The sequence below is a fragment of the Pimephales promelas genome, chromosome 14, assembly GCF_988280905.1.
Source record: "Pimephales promelas chromosome 14, fPimPro1.hap1.1, whole genome shotgun sequence".
Taxonomy (NCBI): Eukaryota; Metazoa; Chordata; class Actinopteri; order Cypriniformes; family Leuciscidae; genus Pimephales; species Pimephales promelas.
This window is the reverse complement of record NC_142782.1, coordinates 31,504,362-31,524,987: the sequence shown is the minus strand read 5'-3', so window position 1 is coordinate 31,524,987 and position 20,626 is coordinate 31,504,362. Positions and strand designations below refer to the sequence as shown.

At 40.9% G+C, this 20,626-nt stretch overlaps 2 protein-coding genes across 4 annotated transcripts; one reads left to right on the top strand and one right to left on the bottom strand.

The window, feature by feature from the left end:
* Positions 1–245: 245 nt before the first annotated feature.
* Positions 246–5,985, bottom strand: LOC120475170 (uncharacterized). 2 transcript variants are annotated; one of them, XM_089119844.1, is made up of 6 exons: positions 5,849–5,985; positions 4,548–4,674; positions 4,277–4,408; positions 4,142–4,177; positions 3,048–3,290; positions 246–636 (listed from the first exon to the last, which is right to left on the bottom strand). In XM_089119844.1, exons 2-6 carry the CDS (start codon positions 4,651–4,653, stop codon positions 377–379), a joined length of 777 nt encoding a protein of 258 aa, XP_088975970.1. In that variant the 5' UTR covers positions 4,654–4,674; positions 5,849–5,985; the 3' UTR covers positions 246–376. The 2 variants fall into 2 exon arrangements, with proteins under 2 accessions (XP_088975970.1, XP_039521827.2); XM_039665893.2 differs by lacking the exon at positions 4,142–4,177.
* An 820-nt stretch (positions 5,986–6,805) lies between these two features.
* Positions 6,806–19,046, top strand: cxxc1a (CXXC finger protein 1a). Of its 2 annotated transcripts, XM_039665824.2 has the most exons (15): positions 6,810–7,010; positions 7,536–7,648; positions 7,747–7,847; positions 12,451–12,578; positions 12,687–12,842; positions 13,270–13,323; positions 13,555–13,698; positions 15,880–15,987; positions 16,494–16,681; positions 16,761–16,968; positions 17,072–17,179; positions 17,802–17,851; positions 18,384–18,480; positions 18,564–18,716; positions 18,899–19,046. In XM_039665824.2, exons 1-15 carry the CDS (start codon positions 7,008–7,010, stop codon positions 19,043–19,045), a joined length of 1,758 nt encoding a protein of 585 aa, XP_039521758.2. In that variant the 5' UTR covers positions 6,810–7,007; the 3' UTR covers position 19,046. The 2 variants fall into 2 exon arrangements, with proteins under 2 accessions (XP_039521766.2, XP_039521758.2); XM_039665832.2 differs by lacking the exon at positions 13,270–13,323 and having other exon boundaries at positions 6,806–7,010.
* The last annotated feature ends 1,580 nt before the right edge of the window (positions 19,047–20,626 follow it).

Sequence of the window (20,626 nt, the reverse complement as noted above, 5' to 3'; positions counted from 1 at the left end):
TCATATGTTGTGATCACATGACCAGCTGAATTTGTGTGCATTTTACAGGGTCCTTGTTACATATGTTACAAGATTTACTGTTGTATAAATCCTACCCTAACCCAATAGCAAGTACATGTAATTAATTATTATTACGCAGTACTTAAATATATAATTACACTGAAACAAGGAAAAACGTAACCCATTTTAACATACAGTACAAACAATAACACACCTGTCTGAATTCAGAGAATAGCATACAGAGCAGTCCAACTTTGATCAATGCAACAAATTCATTCTTCATACTAAATAAATACAAAATGCGGGATAACGCTAACACATTTATCCGACACTTACGGTCCTTTGAGCACTTGATATCATTCTGTAGAGAATCCCATTAGGCAGGGAAACAGATGGAGCAGCATTCCAGGCAGATCTCCAGACAGTCTGAAGACTGGCAACAGTCCTCCAGTATCCCACAATCCAGCAGGGCAGAGCAGGTGTCCTCAGCACAGCACGCCAGACCTCCGGTGGCTGCTTCCCCGCAACAACAGAGAGCGTCACACTCCAGCCCGCAGGCCAAACACTGAGCCACGGCTGAACAGCACGACAGCACCTCGCAGAACAGACAGGCTAGTATGCAGTGCGCACAGCAGTCTGAAACAGACAGAAGCATTCAGTGTTCACGGAGGTCATCCACAGGAAAAACTGACATTTGTGCCCTGGTGATTTGTGATATAAAGTCAGAATTGCGAGATATAAAGTCAGAATTGCGAGATATAAAGTCAGAATTGCGAGATATAAAGTCAGAATTGCGTGATATAAAGTCAGAATTGCGAGATATAAAGTCTGAATTGCGTGATATAAAGTCAGAATTGCAAGATATAAAGTCAGAATTGCGAGATATAAAGTCTGAATTGCGTGATATAAAGTCAGAATTGCGAGATATAAAGTCAGAATTGCGAGATATAAAGTCAGAATTGCGAGATATAAAGTCAGAATTGCGTGATATAAAGTCAGAATTGCGAGATATAAAGTCAGAATTGCGAGATATAAAGTCAGAATTGCGTGATATAAAGTCAGAATTGGGAGCTATAAAGTCAGAATTGCGAGATATAAAGTCAGAATTGCGAGATAAAAAGTCGGAATTGGGAGCTATAAAGTCAGAATTGCGTGATATAAAGTCAGAATTGCGAGATAAAAAGTCGGAATTGCGTGATATAAAGTCAGAATTGCGAGATAAAAAGTCGGAATTGCGTGATATAAAGTCAGAATTGGGAGATATAAAGTCAGAATTGCGTGATATAGAGTCAGAATTGTGTGATATAGAGTCAGAATTGCGAGATATAAAGTCAGAATTGTGTGATATAGAGTCAGAATTGCGAGATATAAAGTCAGAATTGCGAGATATAAAGTCAGAATTGCGAGATATAAAGTCAGAATTGCGAGATATAAAGTCAGAATTGCGAGATATAAAGTCAGAATTGCGAGATAAAAAGTCGGAATTGCGTGATATAAAGTCAGAATTGGGAGATATAAAGTCAGAATTGCGTGATATAAAGTCAGAATTGCGAGATATAAAGTCAGAATTGCGAGATATAAAGTCAGAATTGCGAGATATAAAGTCAGAATTGCGTGATATAAAGTCAGAATTGCGAGATATAAAGTCAGAATTGCGAGATATAAAGTCAGAATTGCGAGATATAAAGTCAGAATTGCGAGATATAAAGTCTGAATTGCGAGATATAAAGTCTGAATTGCGAGATAAAAAGTCAAAATTGCGAGATATAAAGTTGGAATTGCGTGATATAAAGTCAGAATTGCAAGATTTAAAGTTAGAATTGAAAGATTTCTTTTTCCCCCTTAGAATTGGGCAGATAACTGCAATTCTGACTTTATATCTCACAATTCTGAGAAAAGATGTCAGAATTTTGAGATATAAACTCGCAATTATGTGTTATAAAGTCAGAATTGCGAGATGTAAACTCGCAATTGTGAGAAAAAAAGTCAGAATTGTGAGGTAAAAAGTCGCAGAATTGCGTGGAAGCTTGTTTCCGCCATTCTGTCTTTTTTTCTCACAATTGCGAATTTATTACTCAGAATCGCAACTTTATATCTCGCAATTACGACTTTCTCAGAATTTCGACTTTATATCTCGAAATTGCGACATTATTTCTCGCAATTCTGACTTCATATCTTGCAATTATGAGATAAAAAGTCGCAATTATTTCAATGGTGGAAACAAGCTTCCTTCGAAAACAGTTGTGTTGCTTAATATTATTGTGGAAACTGTGATGCATTTCTTCTTTGATGAACAGATATAACATTGTTTTTTTTTTAACATTGTAAATGTCTTTACTGTCACTTTTGATCAATTAAATGCATCCATGCTGACATCATAATAAGGAAGTGACATCATAATTTTTGACCACATTGTTCAAACTTACACTTCTCTAATAGAGTTTAATTATGTTTGCATAAAATAAAAGGGTTAGGAATAAGGTTTAGTTACTGGCATGTAATAAATAATATATAATGTTATTACTATAATAAATACATAAATAAAGTGTTACCTTTGTTTTTCTAAAAGTAAAATCATTGAGGATAAATAATGTGGTTAATATGACCATTTTTATCATTTCAAGCACACCGAACCTGAGCGACACCACCAGAATACACTCATTCATCAGTTTAAATCTTGTGAATTCCTTTACAGCAGTTAAACAATTGATATCGTCAAAAAACATCAAGCCCTCTCAGTATTTAAATTCTCCAGATTAGATTATGTACCAGCTACTGTGAGTTAGTCATCAAACAGTAATGTGTGACCTAACGGAAAGAATTATCAAACGCTGACGTGAAGGGACCATAAAACACACGAAGATAAATCCAGCGGGCCGTCCAGTGTCACTGAAAGATAAGGGCAGGCCCTATATTTACGAACAGACCAGTGGGCGGAGGCCTCTTTTCAGATATGGCCCAACGTGCTCTAAAAATACATAAAAATATTGAAACAAAAATATGAACCCATAGGTGTTTTTATGACGTGTGTTCAATGCTTTTCTTACCGTCTCCTGCCACTCTCTGTATCTGCGAGGCATCGCCTTTGAAGCTCTGCTGGCTCATGGAAGTGGAGGGTGTGTGTTTTCTGTGAGGGTGTTTGTGTCCGTTGCACTTTGCATGTCGCTTGCATTTCTGTTGTGCTGAAGCACGAGGCGTCGATCCTCCTGATGAAGAAGCAGGCGGTTTGCAGATGATAGAAGAGCCATTGATGACAGGAGGAGACGAGCTATTGGGAAAACTGGGCTTCGCTGAAATGTTAAATTCACAATTGAATGTATTAAAAAAAATCAGACAATAGTACATTTTAATACATTACAATTTGTAACATATATATTCATACAATGCCTAACCGATTAGCATTATCTAGTCTATTAGCAATTAGTCTATTTCTGACAGTTTTATTACTATGTCTGGATTTATTCCTGTGCTAAGGAATAGTTCTCTCAAAAGTTTCTTGATCATCAAATCAGCATATTAGAATGATTTCTGAAGGACCATGTGACACTGAAAACTGGAGTAGTGTCAGGAATAAATGACATTTTAAAATATATATTTGCAGTAGTTTCAGTTTTTATATTTTTAGGTCAAACCGTTCCTGTCTGTCAGTCATATAATGCAGGTCTATGGTCACCACCTCAAAGAGCATGCACAGAGAAGTCCAAATTAAACATGATTTAATGACTCGTAAATGTAAGTACAAATTTGATGGCCTAAGACACGAAACGAGCGGTTTGTGTGAGAAAACGAACAGTATTATATCGTTTTTACCTCTTGTAACCACAGCCACAAAGCGCCCTCGCCCTCAGATCACTTGGACGTGGTTGTGATTACAAGAGGTAAAAACGATATAAATACTGTTCGCTTTCTCACACAAACCGCTCGTTTCGACTTCTCTGTGCATGCTCTTTGAGGTGGTGACCATAGACCTCCATTATATGACTGATAGACAAGAACGGTTTGACCTAAAAATATCAAAATTGAAACTACTGTGGCACAAAGACACCTACATCTTGGATGCCCTTGAGGTAAGCTAAAACATACCAAAAATTAATTTCAAAGTGAACTATCCCTTTAAAAGGAAAGTGTGTAATTTCTTTACCTCTAGTGTCACTACACGGATTTGCAATAATGATCTCTGCAAGCGCCAAAAAAAGTGGTTAGATGATTTTCATTTTTTGTGTGAATTCATTCTTTAAATAATGAACTACCTTCTGATGCATAAAAATGTAAATACCGTTTGCTTTATCTATTTTGCGTGAAATTGTAGGTATATGGCCTGGAAGCAGTAAAGCATCATCACTTGATGTGACACCGTCTGTCAGGGACTCGTTGCTTCCGTTGTGAACAATCTCAACTGAGATGGGACCTGTCAGTCACAAATAATCATTTAAGTCTGTCTGAATGTCATGACTATTTCTCCATCTCCAATGTAAATAAAGCATAAAAGCTAAACATGCAGAAACTCTCAAGAATCAACAGATTTGCTTCATAAACATCCCTCTCACCGGTGACTTCAAGTTTGCTGGTGGCCTGTGGTTGTGTTGTGTGGACGTGATTTTCCCGGGCCACGACCCTGTCCTGCTGTTGGACATCCATGGCTTCTGTCTCCATTTGAGACGCCTAATTCTAACTCTGAGAGGACATCCAGAAAGAGAAGTATTTTAGTATAGACGGTGTGTAATCAATATGGGTGTTTCAACAAACTTCAATGCCAGTACACAACTTCTCTTCTCATGTGTACTGGCGTGAGGGCGGGGCAACCTGTCACTCACATGAGATCGACCAATAGCAAACCACAACCATTTAACCTTAAAATCAATTCCCAATGGATAAAAGCAAGTCCCGCCCAACATTTTTTCTTCTTTAGGAAGCCATATAACTCACATATACACAACAATAGGGATGAAAAAACTATTGCAACTTCTGTTTCATGCTGACTTTAAAGTGCATTAAACAGACATTTGCCTTTGCCGCTTCTCCAAACTGACCTGAAGGGAGTTGGAAAGGTCAGACAGAACTGACAATATCATCAAAGCCCTGAGCTAATATGCAGGAGTCATAATAAACATTTTTTGCTGGTTGTTTGCTGTTTTAACGATATCCCAAGTTTTTATCGGCAGAGCATTCATTAGGGAGTCTCTCTAGTTCAACGCTCATCCCAATCTGACCCTGATTCTGAGTCATTCTATGTTCTCACTCCTCTACTGTAACATTTTTTCTTCATATTTTGTAGTATGTATTTAATAAATTAAGTAATTAGGCCTATCTAAAGCTGATTAGATTATACTATTGTAATGTATTTGTCTTGAAGGAAATTTCTGCTGTCCCGCAGATTACTTTAAAACCTTGACAGTTGCTCTTATTCATTTTTCAAGTTTAGTTTTCAACTTTATAATAATTATAACAACATTAACAAATATTATAGAATAATGATTAATCTCGAATGTATTATTTCATTTGTCTATGCCTTTAAACCTATTTATGATTTTTTTTATCATTGATTTTATCGTGATTTTGGATGTTTAGCGGTCAAGCACAACAAACAGTCTCGTAAATGTAAAAATAAACATATTTCTTGGACCATATCAAGTATATCATTTTCATATAAAAGAATTAAAGTTTGAATTTAATTATCCAAGATATTGCTTGTCCATATTAACCACGTGTTATTTTAAAAATTAAAGTTTTGAAAGAGGTAAACAGAAGTAAACTTTCGATGACGTGAGTCTGTTTATGATGACCCAGAATGAAGCGAAATGACCAGAGCCTGAAGAAGACACAAAAGTTGAATTGAAGTGTTTCTTACCTAATCTCGAATAACTCCAGTCTTGTACCGAGGACGTTTTAATTCATCTTAATTTCAGAATGATTGTGTGATGTTCGCTTGTTTGCGCGAGCATCGGCTTTGACCAGCGCGTGTTCTCGAGCTTGTGCGCGTGCACGACATCCTTCCTGCACTGCAGGGAACTGGTGATTTATCATGGTTTACCTACACAGTACTGGTACGGAAAAAAAAAAATCATATATATATAAATTACTTAATGAAATTCTGGTTTATTTGTTGCATGAAAGGCATGTTTTCAAACATAGTTTTATACAGTCTATGTTTCAAACACATTCATGCCTGCCACTGGGTATTATCAATATCAATAGACGACAATAATTCAATAATAATTTGTTTATATTACTGATCTCTCTAAATTGTGGCGGTAATATCAGAATGAATATATATTAGTCCGTAATTATCTAATACTAATTTGATTCTAATTGTATAAGAAATCTGAATACAATTTTCAACAATCATATCAGTAAAAATATTAAATCAATACAAATTACATTTAAAATGCAAAAAAAGACATTTTCTACTGTATAACATCAAAAGGCTGCATTTTGAATGTTTTTATTTTTTATATTTTCCGTTTTCTTTTTAATTTTAGTGGCATTTTTAGTTTCTTTCTCTATGTATTTTTATTATTATTTCAGTTTTAGTTCATAGTTTTAGTACATCAAGTTAAATTAAATGAAAATGAGAAATGTTGCCTTGACTTTTTTTTTTTTTTTTTTTTCAGTTTTAGTTATTTTAGTACACCAAGTTAAACTAAATGAAAATGAGAAATGTTGCCTTGACTTTTTATATTTTATTTTGTTTCAAGTAACAAAAATGTTTGTTTAGTTGTTTTGTCACCTGCCCGCATAGGTGCGCGTCACTCACACACACGTCCAATAGGTGGCAGTAGATCGTTTGGTCTCTAATCCGTAGAAGAAGAATCATAGTGGTGGAAGCGGAAGTAAATGTTGTGATGCAGTGTTCCGCTGTGTAAACAAAAGGAGTCAAATTAAATTGATTCACTGTAAACACGTTTAGTTCACGATGTTATGACAGCTTATTAGTTTTTGTGCTTCAGCTGTTCCGAATGACTGTCGTGATATTCCTTCCTTTTGGACAATAACCGCACAAGTCTGTCATGGTAAGTGAAATATTATTAGTTTTGTCATTCGGGTTGTTTTACCCTTATAAGTAGAACTGGGCGGTACCATGGTAGAAGTTGATATATAACTTATTATTATAAATTATTTATTTAGACCTGTACTAAGGTAACTTATAATAAGTTACCTTAGTACAGGTCTAAATAAATAATTAATATACCAAGGCACTTTAAAGAATACCCTGGTTCATGTTCAAAACATTGTAAAAGTATGATAAAAGCCGTTATAGAGAGAGTATGTAGTACTATTTATACACTTTAATATGTTTATATATACTGAACTCTGATACTTTCAACTTTGTGATGCCAAACCTTCATTTGAACGATAGCACATTTACGCAAGAGCTACTCTGAGCTGTCATTGCCATTTATATTATAGTGAGTGACAGTTTAAAAAATGTGGGAAGCACAGAATACAGTAATAGTGTCTGCTGGCAGGGTTACAGTAAGTAACATACAGAAAATGCAAAATTGGATGCAAGTTCTGTTTCTTGTCTTATGTTACAGGACAGCGACATGTCAGACTTTGAAAAAACTCCCAAACCCGGGATGAGTCTAAGCCAGAGCAACACGCCTGTTTATTGCATTTGTCGCAAACCAGACATCAACTGCTTCATGATGTAAGAAGATGTGTTTCTATTGAAATGTTTGAATGCCTTTTTGAGAAGGCTTTTTCTTTGCAAATTAAAAATGTTTAAAATTCTTTTCATGTAAACAGTGGTTGTGAAAGCTGCAGTGAGTGGTTTCATGGAGACTGCATTAATATTTCTGAGAAGACGGCCAAAACCATCCACGTGTGGTACTGTGAAAGGTGTCGAAGTAAGGACTTTTTATTTGAATTATTGTTTATTTATTTAATTTAATTATTTGTTTTATTTTAGATGTATAAAACAATAACATTTTATTCATTTTAAATGATTATAGTGTGGAAATTGCAGTAAATTGCGACAGACAACTTCTCACTTTGAGCACACGAATGCGTGTGTCGTTTATTATTAGAAAGAAAACATAATAATCGCAAAATGGCGCTGACATGCGTCCCACGTGAACACACGTTCAGAGCATTTAAAGGGAACGCGATCCCTTAACAGTCGTGAAGAACAGAGTGCTGTGTTTACAACCAACAGTGTATAGAACTACACTTAACAAAGGTGAATTATGTATCTTGCATTCACCACACACGTCCCCCCAGAATTCACCGTATCAGGAAAAGAACTAAACAGTCAACGGGGAGGTGGGCGTATCAGCCGGCCACAACGGCTGCGCTGTGCCGGAGGTCGAGGAGACCCCACTGCAACCTGCGTCCCGTTATGACACGGGTGTGGGGCACTGAGTGTGGGAGGTAGGGGAGCAAGGGGTGGGGGCAGAGCAGGAGGCCGTCCACGTCGTGGGGGCTGAGCCAGGTCAATAGGCCTAGCTATGTCCAAGTGAGCGGGTTTAAGGCGATCAATGGAGAGTCGCTCCGGTTTGCCGCCCCTGTCCACCACAAAATGTTTGTCCCCTGTCTCCAGAACCCGGAACGGGCCCTCGTAGGGTGGGCGTAGCGGTCCCCTGTGGGCATCGTGGCGAATGAAAACGTAGTCAGCCGTCTGAAGACCAGTAGGAATGTGCGACTGAGGGAGGCCGTGACAGGAAGTTGGGACAGGTGCGAAAAGCCTCGCATTGTCCAATAGAGTAGATCGCTGAAGAGTAGCAGACCAGGGAACTGTGGTGTTAGGGACGAAATCCCCTGGCACCCGCAACGGCTGTCCATAAACAAGCTCAGCGGATGAGGACTGAAGGTCCTCCTTAGGTGCAGTCCTGATGCCCAACATCACCCACGGGAGCTTGTCGACCCAGTTGCTGTCTTTGAGGCTGGCACGCAGGGCAGCCTTCATTGCCCTATGAAAACGTTCACAGAGTCCGTTAGCCTGCGGATGATATGCGGTCGTGTGGTGGAGTTTTACTCCGAGGCTCCGTGCGACAGCGCCCCACAGCTCAGACGTGAACTGCGCACCTCGGTCAGAGGATATGTCCGAAGGGGTGCCGAAACGGGCAACCCAGGTGGCAATAAATGCCCGTGTCATCTCGACGGACGCCACTGACGTCAGTGGCACAACCTCAGGCCAACGGGTGGTCCTGTCAACCATGGTTAACAGATACGTGAAACCATGAGAGGAGGGCAGAGGACCAACCAGGTCCACGTTTACATGGTCAAAACGCCTCTCAGGAACCGGGAAAGTCTCTAACGGGGCTTTAGTGTGGCGGTGTACTTTGGCACGTTGGCACTCAACACAGGTGTTAGCCCAGTCCCTAACATCCTTCTTGAGACCGTGCCAAACGAACTTTGCTGCAACCAGTCTCTGTGATGCTTTTGAACCTGGGTGGGAGAGACCATGGATGGCATCAAAAACTTGTCGTCTCCATCCTGAGGGAACGACCGGCCGGGGACTACCTGAAGAGATGTCACACAGGAGTGTAGTGCCAGCATCACCAAAAACCACGTCTTCGATCTGCAGCCCTGTATTTGAGGTCTTCAGGAGTTGCACATCCGGGTCTGTGGACTGAGTCGCCGCCATGCGTTCGTAATCCAAACCAAGATGGACTGCTCCTGCCACAGCTCGTGATAGGCAATCCGCCACACAGTTGTTCTTACCAGCAACGTGCTGCAAGTCCGTGGTGAACTCTGAAATGTAGGACAGTTGACGTTGCTGGCGGGCGGACCACGGCTCAGCTACCTTGGCCATGGCAAAAGTTAGTGGCTTGTGGTCCACAAAAGCAGTGAAATGTCGGCCTTCCAGCATTGAACGAAAGTGTCTGATGGCTAAGTAGAGACCCAGCAGCTCCCGATCGAAAGTGCTGTACTTCCGCTCACAGGGGCGCAGCTGACGGCTAAAGAAAGCCAGCGGCTGCCAGGCCCCACCTACCCACTGTTCATAAACAGCACCCACGGCGTAGTCTGAGGCGTCTGAGGTGATGGCGATGGGGGCTGTAGGAGAAGGATGTGCCAGCATGGTGGCGTTCGCTAGGGCAGCCTTAGTGGCAGCAAATGCCTCGTCCCTGCTATCAGTCCAGTCCACATCTTGCTTGGGTTTACCTTTCAAAGCCTCGTGCAAGGGCCGCATGAGCTGAGCAGCCCGAGGAATGAAGCGGTGGTAAAAATTCACCATCCCAAGGAACTCCTGCAGGGATTTGACAGTGAGCGGACGTGGGAACTGTGTGACTGCCTCCACCTTTGATGGGAGGGGGACTGCCCCGTCCTTAGTGACTCTGTGTCCCAGGAAGTCGATGGTGGAGAGACCGAACTGGCACTTGGCGGGATTGACAATTAATCCATGTTGGCTAAGCCGCTCGAAAAGGGTTCGGAGGTGTGCCAGGTGCTGAGACTTGGACGTGCTCGCTACCAGGATGTCATCCAAGTACACAAAAAGGAAAGGCAGGTCCCGTAAAACAGAGTCCATGAGGCGCTGAAAAGATTGGGCAGCATTTTTAAGGCCGAACGGCATGCGCAGGAACTCAAAAAGCCCAAATGGCGTGATCACTGCAGTTTTGGGAATGTCCCGTGGGTGTACTGGCACCTGATGGTATCCCCGGATGAGGTCCACTTTGGAAAAAATCACCTTTCCAGCCAGGTGTGCAGAAAAATCCTGTATGTTCGGGACAGGGTATCGGTCAGGTGTCGTTACTTCATTAAGCCGCCTGTAGTCACCACACGGCCGCCAGCCACCGCCCGGTTTGGGGACGATGTGGAGGGGTGACGCCCACGGGCTGTCGGATTGGCGGACTATACCCAGGCGTTCCATATTCGCAAACTCAGCCTTTGCAACGGCCAGCTTGGTCGGGTCAAGGCGCCGAGCACGGGCGTAGACGGGTGGGCCAGAAGTGGCGAGATGGTGCTCCACACCATGCTTGACGGCAGATGCAGAGAAAGTGGGCTGAGTGAGGGCTGGGAAACTGGCCAGTAGTCGGTGGAAATCATCGGAAGCTGAAAGCATGCTAGACAGTCGTATGGAGTCGGCCTCGCTGAGCGTGCACGTATATGAACAGAACGTAACGGCGTCAATCAGACGGTGGTTCTTAACATCCACCAACAATCCATGTGCACACAAAAAATCAGCACCGAGGAGGGGGATGGCTACCTTTGCTGTAACAAAATCCCAGCCGAACTGCTGTCCTTCGAAACACAATTCGACGTACCTCGTTCCATATGTGCGGATGGGGCTACCATTGGCAGCTTCCATAGGGGGGCCGTGGCTGTCGGCCACCATGTCCAAACGGGATGCAGGCAGGATGCTCCTCTGTGCTCCCGTGTCACACAGAAAACGGCGTCCGGAGATGCTGTCACGGATGAAAAGCAGCCTGTCTACGCGGCCGACACTCATGGCCACTACTGAGCGCCGGCCCTGGCGTTTCCCAAACCACCAAAACTGCATGGTGAACGGCATTTGGTAGCCTTACTTCCAAACTTTGCGTGATAAAAACACAAGCCTGTAAGCTGTTGGGGGCCAGAAGACTGCTGCCGACGAGAAGTGGTTGCACCGATGAGTGTGGAATCGTCCCCCGTCACCGTGGCAACGTGCGCGGGAAAAAACGCGGCCGCACAATGTCCTTGACTCGCCAGAAAAAATTTATCGGCCTCTTCAGCCAGTCTCCGACAGTCAGTGATTGTGGTGTTAGCTAATGCAGCTCTCACTTGGGTAGGTAGCTGACGCAGGAATAACTGTGTGAATAGAAAATCTGGTCTGTGCTCACCTAAAAGATCCAGCATGCGGTCCATGAGCTCAGACGGTTTGCTGTCACCCAGTCCTTGAAGTGAGAAAAGCCTGTTGGCTCTCTCAGTGTCCGTCAATTCAAACGTTTTCAATAGGTGGGCTTTGAGTGCTGCATACTTCTCATTTTCGGGAGGATTTGTAAGAAGGCTCACCACTCTGGATGCTGTTGAATTTCCGAGAGCCGACACAACATAGTAGTATTTCGTTGTATCCGCGGTGATCTCACGTAACGCGAACTGCGCTTCAGTCTGGGCGAACCATGCAGATGCTGACGATTCCCAGAATTCGGGGAGTTTAAGCGTGACAGCGTTCGCGGTCATGGTCGAGTCGTGTCTCTGGATACGTCCAGCAGACTAATGTCGGGGTCACCAGTGTGGAAATTGCAGTAAATTGCGACAGACAACTTCTCACTTTGAGCACACGAATGCGTGTGTCGTTTATTATTAGAAAGAAAACATAATAATCGCAAAATGGCGCTGACATGCGTCCCACGTGAACACACGTTCAGAGCATTTAAAGGGAACGCGATCCCTTAACAGTCGTGAAGAACAGAGTGCTGTGTTTACAACCAACAGTGTATAGAACTACACTTAACAAAGGTGAATTATGTATCTTGCATTCACCACAATAGTGTCAATAGCAACCCTAAGTGTGTGCATCCTTTGGTCTAGGTAAAAATAATTCCTTGGAGATCAAATACCGTCCCAAAAAAAGCCGTGAGAAAGATTCAGAGGCAGACGGGACCGATTACCAGCCCGACACACCGGATTTCAAATCAGATGGACGGCGAGGGTCACGGGTAAGAAATTCGGTCTTCAAATGACCTTTGTGAAGACGGTAACTGAAAAGTGTGTTGTTTGTTAACCCTTTGGACTGACTGTGGGGAGTATTGGGGATTTGTCCATAGATTAAGCGCTCCGCTCGCATGTGTGGAGAATGTGAAGCCTGCATGCGCACAGAGGACTGTGGACTGTGCGACTTCTGTAAAGACATGAAGAAGTTTGGCGGCCCGAATAAGATCAGGCAGAAATGCCGACTGAGGCAGTGTGAAGTGCGGGCTAGGGTGAGTTTCACTTTTGTAAAAGAGTCCCTTTGCCTGTGATTTCATCTTTTTTTTTTCCATACATTTTTATGGTATATTTTAAGGTCTGATAATGTTTTGTTGCCTCTGTGTACAATATGATGCACTCAGCAATTATTCTCAAATTGTTCTGTAAGTTTGAATGCTTTTTAATTGATTTATTGTTAATACATTTCATTTAGCAGACACTTTTATCAGTACACTGATTACAGAGAAAATTCGTCTGGAGTAACTTGAAAAATCGGCATGAAACGGAATTTGCGATAATCTTTTCTTTTCTTTTGTGACGTATATACGAGTGAAACGGCTTCTCAAGCATGACAAAATATAGAGCGGGACTCAGTTTTGTTCATCGGGAATTGATTGGATGGTTGTGGTATGCTATTGGTCGATCTCATATGAGTGACAGGTTGCCCCGCCAGTAAACACATCATCAGAGGAAAAGATGATGTCGTTGAAAGAGGTAGGGAAACTTATTTTGATTAAAGATTATGAGGGCACATTGAATTTAAAACATAATTATGATGTGCAGAGATAAATAATTTCTAATAAACACTGCAGTATTCCATTAAAAAACAAAACAAGAATTGTTTTGATTTTTTTTTGGTGACTTTAAGGATCATCCCTTGTGCTGCTTGAACCTACACCCTTTCAGTTTCCAGCTCTTCTTTAGCCACTATCTTTTATATTTCAGAAAATGTTGCGAGTGAAGGATGAAGAGTACTCCATGTCTAAGGGCAGAGACTATCAAGACGGCCCAATGTCTGAAGACTACAGTGAGAATGAGCTGGAGCTGTATCAGCAGTACTGCGCTGGGCAGTATGGAGAACACAGCACGGTACCTCAAATCACACTTCAGCGCTAGAAAAAAAGCCTTTTAAAGGCACAATATGTAGGTGTTTTTGCCACAAGAGGGCGCAGTTTCTAACGATAGCAAAGGCGTAGGTTGATGATGCAGTGATGAGCTGAAAGATGGGACTTGCTGTCAAGCTGATGGATCTAATGATGTTTATGGATGAGTGGAAACATTCATGATTTTTAACATTACAGTGGTATGAAGCAGGTCACGATTGCTAAAGAGACAGATATCACACGCGAGTCCCGCGGATATAAACGAAAAACAACATTTAATTCTACCGAACTACTCGCAAGTGCTGGATTACTCACACAGGTCCGTTTATTATGCTACGTTCACACCGGACGCGAATAGGGCGTCAGGCGCGAATGATTTCAATGTTAAGTCAATGCAAAGACGCTTTACGCGCGTGAAAAATTCCTGCGGCGCGAATGAGGCGTGGAGGACGCAAATATGCCTCATTCGCGCGTCAAGTTGGCGCGAATGGCGCGAATTGAGCGTTGTGCATTCACGCGTTTGACGCGAATTCGCGTCTGCCGCCCGAGTTGAAAAATCTGAACTTTGGCGTGAATTCGCGCCGCGTTAACCAATCAGGAGCCTTGCTGCTTGCTCACGTGGTGAAGTGTCTGGATGCTTCAATAAATTATTTTGTTAATATGACTAAATGCATGGTGGGATTATGCACAACAAAGCAAATGTTTCATCACTTAAAACATTATTTCTTTATACGAGACATGTTCATTTTGTATTGAATGTTATTTATTCCATATCTAGAAATAGTATTATGTTGTAAAGACAATCAACATATGTGCATAAATTTGTGTCTGGACGTGAGAGAGAGAAAAAAATCACAGGACAGGTTAATAACTTTTGAAGGCTGGCTCTATTTATCATCAAAACAAAAATAAATGACAGCTAGATTAGATGGATGAGGGCGAGGGTGATCCTCGCTCAGATGCGGGACAACAGGTCATCAAACTGGGCGCGGGACAGGCGGAAGTACCGCTGACAGCGGCCGTCATCCAGCGCAGCTCCTGGAGCGAGCAAATGGTGAAACTCGCCAAACGGTTCGGCTCCGAAGGGTCCGGTGGACACAAATATATGGCGACGATGACCCCCACGCCGCTGTTCTGCTCTCCAGAGTAAATACAGAGCGGTAACTCTCTTGATGAATGCTCGGTCGACATAAAAACAATGGCCGCCAACGGATTTTGATTCTGACGCGCGTCACGCGCGTAAATTTCACTTCAAACTTTTACGCGCGCCAGTTTCGCTCTTGACACGCGAATTAACACTAGTGGTCAAGCGTCAAACTAGACGCGTCAGGCGCGAATTTGACGCGCGATTCGCGTCCGGTGTGAACGTAGCATTAGACAAATTAAATTTTGAAATTAAATTGGTCTAACGTTACACTATCACACTAAACGGCATTTAAATATGTGTTGAAAGTTATAATGTTATAGTGTAGCAGTGTTAGTTTGTTTGCTATATGAAACTAGCAGTAAGCTAGATCAACATTAGAATAACATACTGACCATATTATAACATTTCATCAAGTTAAGCTAACGTTATATAACATTGATTTGTTTTATGTACATTTGCTCACCTGTCTGTGTCTAATAAAGCTGTCAAGTGGTGACTCATGAAGCTCTGTCGAATCCAAGTTAGTCGCGTACGTGGAGCTCTCGGCATCTCAAAAATGCCACGCTGATATTGATCCTCATTTTAGTTCTCCTTGTTTGTTCCAAAGTCTGCTTGCCATGGTCTATGTTTGAAAGGAACAAGAACTGCGTGCCGGTTAACGTTACGCACTACACAGTTGTGCACGTCTGTCGCCATGGTTACGTCGTGGCTAAGGCAGGATAGCGCGGATATTGCATCATTGACAGGCGACATTTTTTTCCGGGACGGCCACTTATTTAAAATTGGGATTTCTCTGAAATAAAAAATCTTTGGAGACTTTTGGGATATTGTAAGTACACAACTGCAGGAAATATATCACACTGTGCAAGTGATTTTTGGGTATTTTATTACAAAATTCTTACATATTGTACCTTTAAAGGAAGTTAGCCCACATTTTGCTGTCTTGGTAACACCCCTGGATTTATTTCCAATAATCATTGGCAGAATTGGTTGTGTCTGAGTTTTGTGTTTTTTCTTCAGGGTTGGAACAGTGATGATGATGATGGTTCATATGCTGATTCGGCTCTGAGAAAGAGAGCTGTTAAGGTCAAGCACGTTAAAAGAAGAGAAAAGCGATCTGAAAAAAAGGTAAAGACATGTGTAAAAATATGTGTATTGAATGCTTGTTTAACCCTGTTAAGCTGGACATATTATATAATACTCAGTAATATCGAATTGTTTGAAATTTAACAGTTTAAATTTAAACAGAATTGAACCTTTCGACAAAAAAAGTACAAGTTTTTATGGTTCATAGAGGAGAATATAAACTAAAGCTTTATTCAGAGGCACAAACTGAGATTTGTGTTTGGATAATCAAGTAAACAAAAGTTGCTTCAGCCCATTAAGCGTTTATCTCGAAATATTTCTAACAATACAAAATTACTCTTACATTTACTATAAATTACGAACTATAAATCAGACGAAGGAAGGCAGGTAGTAGATTGTGTACAGCAGGATATTTCTAATTCAGAGACCTTCGTATCAAATATGATACATTGAGTTTTATAGGGTTAATCTTTTAATATTCATTTTTGGCTTAAAGTAAATCATTGTGCTTAGAATGGAAACTTATGTTTGGACTTTTCATTCATAAGAAAGAGGAGAATAAGCCTCGGAAGCACAAACCCAAACAGAAGCACCGAGACCGGGTGAGACACAGCGAGCGGCCAGAGGTTCGAGACAGTGGAGGAGCAAGACAGTGCCTCGGGCCCGGATGTGTCGAAGCTGCACGCGCCAGCTCCAAATACTGCTCTGATGACTGCGGCATGAAGCTCGCTGCCAAGTAAACCTGGAAATACTTGTAATTGAGTATGAATGAGATTAGACAGACTCTGAATATTTGTGCCTTTTTGTCTTGCCAGTCGAATCTATGAGATCCTTCCCCAGCGTATCCAGCAGTGGCAGCAGAGCCCGTGCATTGCAGAAGAACAGGGCAAGAAACTTCTGGAGCGAATCCGCCGTGAGCAACAGTCGGCTCGCTTGCGACTCACGGAGATGGAAAAACGGTTCCACGAGCTGGAGGGTATCATCGCTAAGGCCAAACAGCAGGTCGTACAGTACGACGAAGAGGTGAGAGATCGTCATAACCGTAGTTTCAGTGTGACATTTTCACTACTGTAAACACTGCAAACACATTACAGTGACCTGAACATCACTTTTCTTTTCCCTGAAGGCCAACGAGGGCGATGACGACACTGATTTGCAAATCTTCTGTGTGTCCTGCAGTCACCCAGTTAACCCCAAGGTGGCGCTGCGTCACATGGAAAGGTGCTATGCCAAGGTTGGTTGTCTGTTTTAAAGGAGTAGCTCTCTTTTAAACAAAAACTTTTGCTGATAATTTACTCTCCCCCATGTCATCCAAGCTGTCCACGTCTTTCTTTCTTCAGACGAAAAAAAAATTAACGACTCCAGACGATGAATAAGGGTCTTATCTAGGAAAAAGATTTGTTCATTTTGATGAATAAGTTCGAACAGGAGAGTTACGAACATGCATCACAGAACAGAGCAAGGCAGGCATTTGTGCTTATAAAACTTAAGCTTTTTTATTTATTTTTTAAATGGCTGATCGCTTCGCTTGATAAGACCCTTATTCATCGTCTGAAATCGTTTAAAGTCCTGTGAAGCTGCACTGAAACTCTCATTTGAACCGTTTGGTTCCCATTGAACTCCATTATATGGAGAAAAATCCTGGAATATTTTCATCAAAAACCTTAATTTCTTTTCGACTGAAAAAGAAAGACATGGACATCTTGGATGACATGGGGGTGAGTAAATTATCAGCAAAAGGTTTTTTAAAAGTGAACTACTCCTTTTAATAATCATGATGCACAGACCTTTAAACTGTGTTTTTTTATTTATTTATTATATATCTTTTAATAATGTCATCTTTTTCTTCTATTCAGTATGAGAGTCAGACATCATTTGGCTCCATGTACCCCACACGCATAGATGGGTAAGTAATAGTAATACATATTTTTTAGTTTTAAATGCTTCCACTGTGATATACAGTGTGATATAGAGAGTCTTTACTGTCACTTTTGATCATTTGAATCTTCACATATATTGATAGCGGCTCCCTGACATCCGCAAATTAAATACAATATCCCTGGATTTTGAGCGTTTAAGAGAGAAGCTGGTTAACACCTGGTTTTAAGATCCGTTTTAAGTGATCTGATGATAAATGGTCAGCAAAGACACATTACTGTTTTCACCTGGTACTATCATGCATTTCAGATAATTATGATACATAAACACTTGACTACACTTAGAAAACACCATTGGTATATCTTTATCTATAATGTTATACATGGTAAACTGCCATCACCCAAAAATGAGTATTTGCCAAATGGTATGTCTGATTACTTCTTCATCTGTAAAATGAGAGAAAATTTACTTAGTGCACCTTTAAAGCCTATTAAAAATAGATAAAGAAGTTAATAAAATCATACTAATTGTATTTCTGCTCTTTATTTCCTTGTATCTAGCGCTACACGGCTCTTCTGTGATGTTTACAATCCACAGAGCAAAACCTACTGTAAGAGACTGCAGGTTCTCTGTCCAGAGCATTCAAGAGACCCCAAGGTTACTTTAATTTGATACATAAACACTCAATTTGCATAGATAATTAGAGACCGTATTCATAAATGTGAATGTCATGCGTGCAGGTTCCTGCGGACGAGGTCTGTGGGTGTCCACTGGTTCGTGATGTGTTCGAACCCACTGGAGAATACTGCAGGGTGTCCAAACGCAAGTGTAACAAACACTACTGCTGGGAGAAACTCCGCAGGGCCGAAGTGGACCTGGAGCGAGTCAGAGTGGTCAGCGCATTACCTCAACCTGTTACCTTTGCAAAGAAATCATTTATTTGAAGCAAAGAAATGTATTTAATCAAATGGATTGAGATGTTGTTGCTTTCAATATATTTCTTAACAGCTGATATTATTGTTCTTCAATCTTTCATTCATTTACTCATTCTCATTATTTCTTTTATTCCCCCCAGTGGTACAAATTGGATGAATTGTTTGAGCAGGAGCGCAATGTAAGATTGGCCATGACGAATCGTGCAGGTCTCATGGCCCTCATGCTGCACCAGACAATTCAACACGACCCAATTACCCCAGACCTGAGAACCAGCAAGGACAGATAAGGTTCCTGTCATTCCCTCTTATTCATCTATTCCGTTTACACATGATGTTTAACCGTGAAGCAACCCTCCTGAAAATCTGAGGTTTTGTCTTTGATCTTACAGAGAAAATCTACAACTGCTGCCGAAGTCGCCTCACATTTACGAAGATTTGTCGGAGTCAGTGTCTTAGCTGTTGTTTTGTTAAAACTGTAATTCATGTATGACACTCATCTTGTTTCTGTATTGTATTTGCATTAATGTAACCCTTGGCTTCACTCTTTGAATGGTGCTGTGACACCACTGGTTTGTTGTGCTTACATTTTTTTAGATTTTTAATTAATCTCATAACCCTGTATTGTGCATTAAAAAACATCTAGAGATACATTGAAACTGGTGATATGTCTATAGTTTGTCTTTATTTCTTGTGCCTCTACACAAAGGAATTGTTATCATTAAGGACCCTACAGTAGTTTCCCTTATGAAATGTAACCATGGTTTTACTACAAATAAAACCAAAATACATAGTTACTATAATTAAACCATGGTAACCACAAATTAACCATGTTTTTTTACTACACTAATAGTAGTAAATAGTTTACCCTTGTATTAAACTATTAAACAATAGTTTACCCTTGGTTTTTGTAGTAAAACTGGTTATACAAATGAAAACAACATGGTTGATATGGACCATGTATTGAGGATTTTCTTCAGTTTAATGTGGCCAATTTTATGTAATGACATTAACTTCCTATAATTAACGTTTAAGCAACAAAATGTTTGTTGTGTGAACCTAAAGGTTGGACATACATTTATACAAAACATTTATTTTAGGGTTGGAACCCCTCTCAGACGAAACCAGCTAATTCTAAAATTATATAACAAATGTTACATTTTAATTGTAATTGGTCCATGTAAAATGTCAAAATTCCGTGCTCTTTCTAGTCTCTGATCCGCGTTAAACCTATTGCTGGAATGGCGCGATTGAGGCATTCCATGTTAAGCATAAGATTAATTAGGTTCATAAATAATTGTCAATAAAAACGACGAATACCAATAATTATAATGTAGGAAAAACGCAATTAGACGGTCGATGTTTAATGCTTACTCTAGAACGGCTAATTATTTAATATCTCTCTTTCTGCAGCCTTGGTCTTCTTGTATTCATGTGTGAAAGTGATCCAAGGGCACCTCGGTTTTACTGTTAAGATGTAGCCTACGTTTATTTGACCTCAATTTAATTGTGATAATTTGTGTCGAGAAGTAAACACTGAACCCTTTCAAAAAAATAAGGTCCCCCTCGGATTAAGATTTAAAGTACGATACCAAAGCCAATTTCTATAGCAATAAGCTCCGAGAATTAAACTATTTCATTAAACGAATATCTTCGTTAAATATGCTCAGAATAGATTTTAAATGTGGTTATTAATCTAGGCAAACGGGTGATGGTACGTATTTTTGTGCGGTCGAGAAAATATAATGTAACCTTAGCGATGCACGAATCGGCAGTTTTCGTGTAAATTATTCGTGAAATGCTTATATAAATGACAACAACAAACTCCGAGGACCTGCAAGTAGCCTACAGTTGATATAAGCGTCAAAGCT

Coding starts and splice junctions, on each gene's coding strand:
- LOC120475170 (XM_089119844.1), bottom strand. CDS start 4,653: ATGGAGACAGAAGCCATGGATGTCCAACAGCAGGACAGGGTCGTGGCC. Junction 4,409..4,547: donor CAGCAAACTTGAAGTCACCG/GTGAGAGGGATG, acceptor TGTGACTGACAG/GTCCCATCTCAGTTGAGATT. Junction 4,178..4,276: donor CAAAATAGATAAAGCAAACG/GTATTTACATTT, acceptor TGGCGCTTGCAG/AGATCATTATTGCAAATCCG.
- cxxc1a (XM_039665824.2), top strand. Junction 7,649..7,746: donor GACATCAACTGCTTCATGAT/GTAAGAAGATGT, acceptor TCATGTAAACAG/TGGTTGTGAAAGCTGCAGTG. Junction 15,988..16,493: donor AAAAGCGATCTGAAAAAAAG/GTAAAGACATGT, acceptor TTCATTCATAAG/AAAGAGGAGAATAAGCCTCG.